Source organism: Nematolebias whitei, chromosome 3, assembly GCF_014905685.2.
Source record: "Nematolebias whitei isolate Nwh7 chromosome 3, NemWhi1, whole genome shotgun sequence".
Taxonomy (NCBI): Eukaryota; Metazoa; Chordata; class Actinopteri; order Cyprinodontiformes; family Rivulidae; genus Nematolebias; species Nematolebias whitei.
Window position 1 is genome coordinate 35,183,840 of NC_056500.1, and position 10,023 is coordinate 35,193,862.

The window sequence follows — 10,023 nt, forward strand, 5'->3', positions numbered from 1 at the left end:
ATGATGTATGAATGATGGATAATGAATGATGTATGGATGATGGATGATTAATGGATAATGGATGATTTATCAGTATTTGTTATCCATCCATCATCTTTTCCCACTTCTTCCTTTCGGGGTCACTGGTGCCCATGTCCAGCAGTCAATGAGTGAGAGGCGGGGTACACCCTGGACAGGTCTCCAGTCCATCACAGGGACACAGAGACAAATGAAACAACCATTCACTCTCTCACTCTCACCTAGGGACAATTTAGAGTTACCAATCAGTCTAACATGCATGTTTTTGGTCTGTGGGAGGAAACTGGAGTACCCAGAGAAAACCCACGCATGCACAGAGAGAACATGCAAACTCCACCCAGAAAGGCCCCCGGCCAGGATTTAAACCAGCGACCTGCTTGCTGAGAGGCAGCAGCTCTGTGCCACTGTGGTAATATTTGTTAGGTATATTTAGTGAAAATACAAATATATTTCGTCAATACTATAAAACCTGTTTGCTCTGCTCTGGGTTCTGAAGATGAGCATCAAACATCAACAGGAAACAGAAATATTGTTTATTCACAAACCCTCATAAAACATGTTTATAATTATAATGTTAATATGTTTTATCTGAGCTGAAAATAAATAGTTCAATATTTACATAAAACATGTTAAAACTCAAAAGCTTCTACAGGTTTATTTTAGAAAATGAAGCAACAGAAACACCTTTTTCTGAACTAGTATTTAATAAAAATAAAAAAAAGTTTAAAATACTTCAGTTTTAGTTTTGTGATTAAAGAGGTCCACAAGGCTCCGTTTAAAGTCCGGGATCAGGTTTTGATGACAGTGGACCGGACCGGACCAGACAGTGCAGGCAGGACCCGCCCCCTCGACCCCGCAGAGACCGGCTCAGCATCAGGACCAGTGTACCAGTCAGGCAGAGCATCATCACAGTCCTCCTCTCCATCGGAACCGGTCCAGCTCGAGAATGGCTCCAGAACGGGACGGGTCCAACAGCAGCAGGGTTCTGAGCAACCAGTTCGTGCAGCCGGCGTGGCGCCTCGCGCTCTGGTCCGTGGCCTACGTCACGGCGCTGGCCGTGGCGGTGGTCGGGAACCTGGTGGTGGTGTGGATCATCGTGGCGCACAAACGCATGAGGACAGTGACCAACTACTTCCTGCTCAACCTGGCGGTCTCGGACGCGTGCACGGCGGCCTTCAACTCGCTCATCAACTTCGTGTACGCCGCGCACGGACAGTGGTACTTCGGAGAGCTCTACTGCCGCTTCCACAACTTCTTCCCCGTCACCGCCGTGTTCGCGAGCATCTACTCCATGACGGCCATCGCCCTGGACAGGTACGGTCCGACCCGCGGCGCGCGCGACAGGCTTCTTCTGTTAGCAAAATATCTCACGACCTCCTGAATGAGTCTTTTAGACGGCTGCTACTGCCAGCTGACCTTCATGAACTCAGAATGTCTCCAGCTCCTCTCTTCTTACAGATATTATGCTAACAGTGCATGCCTTCACTTGATCAGGGAAAATGAAATTTATTAAAATCATTCTTAAAAAATCAGAGAAAACTCTGAACTGCTGATTAAAACCGAGATGTTAATGTGTTAACATAAATTATATTTATGTGAATTATAATATTTTACATAATTCATGTATCCTCTAGGTCTGGAGGCTTTTTATCATCTGGTGTTACACATCATAATTCATTTTGGGCTTCAGGGAGCATGTTGTGTGATGGAAACATCTCCTGGAATTTCAGGAATGAACACCTCATGGAACCAGGTGTTCAAACTCCAGCAGTCAGCTCTGTCTCTGACAGAACCGGACCACCAGACACACGATCCTGAAACCCAGGGGCTAATCAACTGGTTAATGTTCACAGTCAACGCTATTCAACTCTGAGTTAGGATGTGATATGGTACTTTTGAGTCTTAAAATACGCAGGATGTGATGATGGGAGAAACTTCAGGAGGAGGATGAAAATACAGAAAAGAACACTTTGATCAATATCTTACAATTAGATTTTTGTTAGAGGAGACAAAAGGTGGGCAAAATGTTCCTCCAAGGCTGTATCAGCAGTAAAGGTGTGTTTGATACGAGTGCTGGTGGCTTCATTAAGATCATCCATGTCTGGCGTAGAGGACGACGTAAATAATAAATAGACCTCAGTTAAGAAATGTTTGTAACCTGCAGCTTTGTTTCCTGCTCACATTCAGAGAAACGTCCAGATTCACCTTACGGTTATATTTTACACCCATTTCTATTCTCACTCATAAACACATGGACTGATAAGAGTATGGAGGGCTGTAGGGGCACAGGGACAGGTCAACCTGCTGCAGGCCTGGGAATCAAACCCCCGAGTCTCGGATCGGACCAAACTGAACATTTAGATGGTTACGAGCTCTTCACGCTCGCTGTTTTCAGGGTTCTCTGAGTGGTGTCTCCTCGTCCCAGGTACACGGCCATCATCCACCCCCTGAAGCCCCGGCTGTCTTCTAAAGCCACACTCGGAGTGATCTTCTGTATCTGGAGCCTGGCCGTGGTCCTGGCCTCCCCTCTCTGCTACTTCTCCAGCACCAGGACCTTACCAGGCAGAACCTTCTGCTATGTGGCCTGGCCCCGCACAGCTGACGACCCCTTCACGTGAGGCCGCTCACAGCCACCATTTCATGCCCATAAAGATGGACGGTCCTGTCTTCCATCATAAACGCTGCAGCTCCTGTCTCTCGCTGCTCTGACCATCAGCGTGATATAGTCCCGTGTTTCCGTTATTTGTGCAGGTACCACATCATCGTTACAGTCCTGGTCTACGTGCTGCCCTTAGCGGTGATGGGTGTCACATACACCATCGTGGGGGTGTCGCTGTGGGGGAGTGAGGTCCCTGGAGACTCATCTGATAACTACCACGCCCAGCTCAGTGCAAAAAGGAAGGTAATTTATAAAATTCATGAAACGTTTTTGTTTTGCCCTGTAGATCTGTTGACAAGTCAAAGTGAAACCAGTTCATTGGGTGAAGCAGGAAGGGCGAGGCTCGCTCATGCACTCTTATTTGATTAGAAGAAGAAAGGAGCACGTCACAGAAATCTGGTTAGAGTTGCACAAATTCTACAAGTTTCATTTTTAGCAGAAAATGAAAATAGACAAGTATCACCAAGACTAAGTGTTGGTATTCTTTACAGAATAAACACTTGATCTAAAAGCAAACGTGAAGACAAAAAGACCTTTGAAACATTTTCTTATCAAAGGTCTTTGTCTTTGGATGAAACATTTAAACATTTACGTTTATGTTCACCCACAGCTGATCTGTGAGACCACAGAGAGGCAGCAAAGAATACGCTGGAGGTATTCATTTAGTCTTTGAACAGCTAAAAACCCTATACTTTATAAATTACTCTTAATGTTGATGAAATGGTGGATGGATTGGACCCACACCCAGACATCCAGAACAATGCTGGAGCAAACTGGAATCTTTATGGGATCCCCCTGAAGCAAACGGGTGTCCTGCCGACATCAAACAGAGAAACAATCTGACCATGAACAGGAGTCAGTGGTTCTCAGACTGCTGAGTGGAGACCTGAGAGCTGATGACAGATGGAGAACAGGTGTGTGCAGCTGAAAGCTAGCACTGCTAGCAACATCTATGGCTAATCATAAAAAGGTCAAAACAACAAGAACAACTGATACAGCATGGCAGAGCATCAATTAATATTACATCTATGACGTTTGGTCAGAATAAGTTATAAAACATTACAGCACAATACAGGCTCTTATTAAGGGTGTGACGACACACAAACCCCAGCTCAGTCCGCACCTCGCTTTTCAAATCATGGTTTGGTGCGTTCACAGTAAAGGAAACAAATGAATGTGTAGCACAGTCAAGATATGAGAGAAGACCAAGTTTCACTAAGGCTCAATCCAGAAGGCGCAGGGCAGCTACCCTCTCACCTACTGGGGAAAACTCACAGGCACCAAGATGGGGGGCTAAAAGAAGACCCACACCAAGGAGACTGGTTCCCATGCTGTGTGACTACATCTAGTAGAGCACTACCGATACTGGACAATTTGGCTATCGATACCGATATAGGGAGGGCTAATGCCAATAACTGATGTAATGGATGAAATTGTTGAGCTTTGTCCATCCCCAAGAATCTTAAGTAAACAGCAGCTTTTAAACCTGTTTTAACGCTTGAAGTCTTGAAACTGTCTTCCTAACGTGCATTCACATTTTCTGTCCTCCACTATTCACCATAAAGTTATCAAATGTGTTACAAAAATATAAATTAAACAACGGGACGCCGTTCCCTGTTCATTGTTTCAACAGTCACGTACGGTGAAGGCCTGATTAGTATTGACCGCAGCAGAGTTTATTTTTCTTTGCAGAGAATTAAAGATTTCAGAGAAACGATGCACTTCACGGAATACAACAAAGATAATGTTAATATGTTTTACCGCTACGTTAGATTTATTGTTCTGGATAAAGTTTTACAAGGCAATAGGCCATGCTAGGTTATCTAAACGTTAGCTTGCTAACTTGAGAGGCACGTAGCTAATGACAAGCAGGTTGGAGGATTGAAGATAATTTATTATTGTTGATTTTTTTTAATACAGATCAGTTAAAATAAACTTACCATGCTCTGTTCAGCAAAATACACAACACTGTATTGTTTGCTGCTTCGGCTGTGATGAAAGTGAAACTTAAAGTGAACGACCATGACTTAAAAGTAGTTTTCATGCGCCCTCTGCTGGATACATTGTACAATTTTGGCTGGTTCCCAGTGTTTATATCAGTGCATAATGAGACAATTATCACAGATGCCGATACCCCAAACACCTACATCAGCTTAAAATATCGGCCCTATCGATATATCGGTCAGACTCTAACATCTAGTCAGTACCTCCCAACCTCATGCACAAGCTCAGGCTCCTTTCCTACCAGAGACATTACGTTCCATGTCCCAAGAGCCAGCTGTGGTAAGCCAGGGTCAGAGCACTAAAGCTCCTGCCTCCGGCTACCACCCACAGCACCATTCAACAAACTCGTACATCCCCTCCTGCAGGTGGTGGGCCCACAGGAAGGCAATTACATGTGCCGTATTTGGATGAGCCTAATCGGGCCAACCTCTAGTGCAGGGACATAGAGCTCCACGCTGTCTTCCGTTTGAACAAGTGTTCTGTATCACTCTTTGTCTGGCCCATTACCCAGGAGCAATCTACCTCGAGAGACCCTAACTGGGACGCATAACTCCCAACAGCAGAGCTCCTAGGATCATTGAGGTACATAAACTCCTCCATAATGAGGTGGAGATTCAAGGAGGAGCATTTTAAATCAATTTGTATAAATCTGTTCACACGAACAGTGGATGGTTGTTGCCAACAACTGTCTCTTCATAAACTACAAATTATAAAACTTTGACTTGCTGTGAAGCACTAAGAGATTTTATTGTAAAAAAATCAATGAACATTTTAGGGTCGTGGTTGAAATTGTCCGGTAGTTTCTGTCAGCCACCTACAGTAACGAGCAGACGTAAAGACAAAGAGGACTTCACGTGATGAGAGGCAGCTGCGTCGTCGTCGCTCAGATCGGTTTGGGAGAGTTTTTCGAGGCTTCTCTGTGCGTTTGCTGCAGGAGGATTAAGAACGGCCCAGCTGCGTCGATGAGCATCAACCGAGACAGCTCGAGGATTAGAAAACAAGGTTCATTGGATAAAATCAAAAATACCACAAATAACACCCCAGATTATTTAGTCGACATGAGCGTGTACGAGGCTCAGGGCTGGGAATCATTCATTGATAAAAAATAATAATAATTTGCATTTCATTTTAAGAATTGTTTTTTATTTTAATATGTGGTCAGTTTCTATTGAGGCTTTTGGCACTTGGAAACTAAATTATATTCATTTTTCATGCGGATGTAAAAAAAGAAACGGATGTAAATCCACTGTTTGTCATCTTTAAAGGTTGGCAGCAACAAAAACTCCTCAGTGGTCCTAATTTCTTTTGAATGAAGCTAAAAATGATTTTTGAATGTCAGAAAACGAGGAGTGATCCAAAGGTCCAGAGACAGAATCTGTCACTCTTATGTGGGTTTGTTAGCAGAGCCTCCTGCAGCTCTCCATTGTTCTGATGAGTTCTGCCGTCCTCTCCCACCCGTATGACTGGACCTGCTGGGTCAGGTGCGTCATCGCTGACCTTTACCTGTCTTCATATAGTAGCTGCTCTGCTCTCATTCAATGGAAAATGTGATGATGAGGATGGAAGGAAATAATCGTTAGCCTCAGCGGTATCTCTCTTCGGTTTCCACCTAGACGCCTGAGATTTTCCCGCTCCACCATATTTGTTTATGTCACAGCAGGTCGGTCAGGTGACTCAAGCGTCCACCTGGTGTTAGTGGATTTGTTTACGTTGAGCGAGGACCCTTATTTCAGAACTGCACATCGATATATCTGTAAAATTACAAGGTGAAACTCTTTAAACTGCTCCAGTTGATGTATTTCAGGTTAACTGCTGTATTTTTATTTTTTTACCTGAGTTTGTTTAACTTTAGGGATTTGGACTTTAGTGAATTTAAATTTTATGTAAAGTTATTTTTTTTCCTAAAAGACAAGAAAAACCAGGCGAGAAAGTGCTGAACACTTATGGACTCTCTGTGAAGCTTCGTAATAAGTTTGATGAAGTCTACACCTGATTGTCTCTCAATCAGTTTATTCTACGACAAACACTAACATGTTTATGATATTTGTTGACTTTTGCCAATTGTCTATAGTTTCTCAAATTATTGAGTGTTTGCTTTTTAAGCTGCTGCGCATTTGTTGTAACTTCTGACTGAGTTGTACTTTATTTACCATTTCTGGATCTATGAGAGCTCCTAAAATACTATCTTCCTTTTGTCCCCCGTTGTGAAGCCAAGACTGGGAACTAGAAATACTGTTTGTCTATCTGTCCTGCTTTTGTAATCATAGCTTCAAAAAGGAGTGAGGTACCGACTGTAGCTGCATCTAAGGGTCACTATCAAAAATTGGGTTGCCACTTAAGAATTCAAGATGGCTGCCACCATATATATATATATATATGTGTGTGTGTGTGTGTGTGTGTGTGTGTGTGTGTATGTGTGTGCGTGTGTGTGTGTGTGTGTGTGTGTGTGTGTGTGTGTGTGTGTGTGTGTGTGTGTGTGTGTGTGTGTGTGAACCAAATCTATCCATCCATTTTCTTTACCCGCTTCTTCCATTTTGGGTCACGGGGGTCGCCAGTGCCCATGTCCGGCAATCACTGTGTGAGGGGCGGGGTACACCCTGGACAGGTCTCCAGTCCATTACAGGGCCACATAGAGACAAACAACCATTCACTCTCTCACTCACACCTAGGGACAATTAGAGTTACCAATCAGCCTAACATGCATGTTTTTGGTCTGTGGGAGGAAACCGGAGAACTTGGACAAAACCCATGCATGCACGAAGAGAACATGCAAACTCCACCCAGAAAGGCCTCCGGACCTGTAAACCAAATCATTTTAATAAATCGTATAGTTACCTCAAATGACTGGGGTGGCCAAAAATTAATCTACCGGGGCCAATGCCACCACTGGCTACCCCCTGGCTCCTCCATTGAACCTGGTGGTGATAAAATGTCTCCCTCCACTCTCCAGGATCCATCACTCTGCTCCACCTCAGACAAGAAAAAAAAAAACGTCCTCTGTACTTCTCCACTGTGCAACTTCTACCCATTTGAATATCTAAGTTTACTTCATTCTCTGTTCGATTCCATCCTGAAAAACGTTCATATCCAAATTGCAAATATTCACTATTCAAATCCCTACTGCTTGTGCATGATGTATTCATACCACTTGGTAATATTTGACTTGTGGATTAGTCCTTGAAAAATCCTTCTGCTCATGCTACTAAAGATTGTTTGTTTTGTTTTATACACATCAGACATAAGGGGGAGACAGAAGTGTCCCAGAAATGATTCCCAGGACCACTTCCTTCAGTCAGGTTGATCAAACATTCAGCTTTGTCTCCTTCCTCCTGCAGGTGGTGAAGATGATGATCATTGTGGTGGTGACCTTTGCCCTCTGCTGGCTGCCGTACCACGTCTACTTCATTGTGACGGGTTTCAACAAGCGTCTGGTGAAGTGGAAGTACATCCAGCAGGTTTACCTGTCAGTGCTGTGGCTGGCCATGAGCTCCACCATGTACAACCCCATCATCTACTGCTGCCTCAACAGCAGGTGGGTATTCATGTCTTAAAGCATGCCCGAAGACTGGCACATATCGGCCTTATTACCGTATGTTATTTCTCTATTCTAAATATTGTTGTTTGTGACACGTGAAAACTCCTAATTACTGAAAACATTATTTTTTTTAATTAAATTTTTCACCCAAGGATGTTGCCATTATTTTACCGGCACAATGCATTTTGGAGCGGTGACGTACATAGGTTGTAGAGGAGACTGATACACAAGAAGTCAAGGCTGAAACGTCATGCATGTGACAATAAAGTTAAATTTTTTATTAGTCATGCACAGTACATGGGTCAGAACGATCAAACGTGATCAAACTGTGATGTTTAATTTATTAGCTCTGGAGCTAACATAAAAGCTATAATTTTCCATTCTCCTCTCTGTCAACGCACTCTGGTTCAAAATTAAAGTTGAATGGAGCTCGCACCAGAGCAGCCTGCCTCGTCATTTACCCATAATGCACTGCAGCGTTACAAAATGAACCTATCAATATGCCATTAATTATTTAAGCGTTATACAAACTAAACAGCCTACAGTAGTTTTACAGTCTCGTTTTTATAGCTGAAGTAGTTGTTCATGAAATAAGGTCTATTGTTCCAACTAGTCAGAGATCTTTTAAATTCATCATTCAACCCAGCTGACAGGTCCGGCTTGTTTCTGGCTGCAGGTTCCGGGCTGGATTCAAGCAGGTTTTCCGCTGGTGTCCCTTTGTCCAAATGTCAAGCTACGATGAGCTGGAGCTCCAAAACACGAGACTTCGACCGTGCCACCAGAGCAGCATGTGCACCCTGTCTCGCGTCGACACCAGCATTCTGAGCAAAAACAAAAGCATGTGTTCTCGAGGGAACCGGTCCAAAAGAACCTCTGAGCAGACGGATGAAGATGGATAGGCTCAACATGACTCATAATAGATTGGTTTTGTGTCTTCAAGTTGTCCGGATGATCATGACTAATCTGTTTATTGTAGATAAATCTAGACGTAAATGTGATTTTGCAGGGAAACTCCTGTTTTCAGAGCGTAGGACACACCCTGCAGGAAACAGGAAAAGTAGCAGGAATGCAGAGGAAGATGTCTGAGAAAACAATTCTCCTGAGGGCTTCAGAACCAACAGCAAGTTAAATAAGTTGGGTTGTAGTTCAGTCATGTTGGCAGAGAGCTGACATACGGATCCAAAAGAATCTCATTGAATCTTAAAGTGCAGCTGATCGGATTATTAAACAGATGATTTTATTTTTGGATCTCAGTCTAAATGTCCACGTTTTAACTTTGAGACCCTTCCTCTGCATGAAACACGAGAGCTGATCGAATAATTCACTTTTTTAAGGATTTGCTGATAATTGTCCTCTCGTTCCTCTGAAAACTTAGAGCTGCTTGGAGACAACTTCAGACCCATTTTAATGTGCAGTGTGAAAACAATCAGAACAACCTAAAGTTCAGTTGTCGCTCACTGCAGGTGCTTGACTTTATCTTGTAGAATACGTGTGCACGTGTTCAAATGTGTTAATTAAAACATCCTGATGCATGCTCAATAATCCAGGCAGAAAAATCTAAAAAAGTTAAATCTGGTCCTCTGGACATTGAATGTCCAGAGGACCAGATTTAACTTTTTTAGATGTTCATTAAAACCTTTAACTGAACGCTGACTTGATACAAACACGTTTTATTTATTTCCTGTTTGCTTTGCTGTGCACATGCTGCTGTCCACAAACATTGTTCAGATTTATATATTTTATTAAATGGTTTCCCTGAATAAACCTAACAAATAACAGACAAGTCTTTGTTTCAAACCCCCCCCCC

General features: G+C 43.2%; 1 protein-coding gene across 1 annotated transcript; it reads left to right on the forward strand.

The window, feature by feature from the left end:
• Positions 1-946: 946 nt before the first annotated feature.
• On the forward strand, positions 947-9,115 carry LOC119408059 (neuromedin-K receptor-like). Its single transcript, XM_037674894.1, has 5 exons — positions 947-1,332; positions 2,444-2,632; positions 2,770-2,920; positions 8,017-8,213; positions 8,893-9,115. Exons 1-5 carry the CDS (start codon positions 965-967, stop codon positions 9,113-9,115), a joined length of 1,128 nt encoding a protein of 375 aa, XP_037530822.1. The 5' UTR covers positions 947-964.
• Positions 9,116-10,023: the final 908 nt, after the last annotated feature.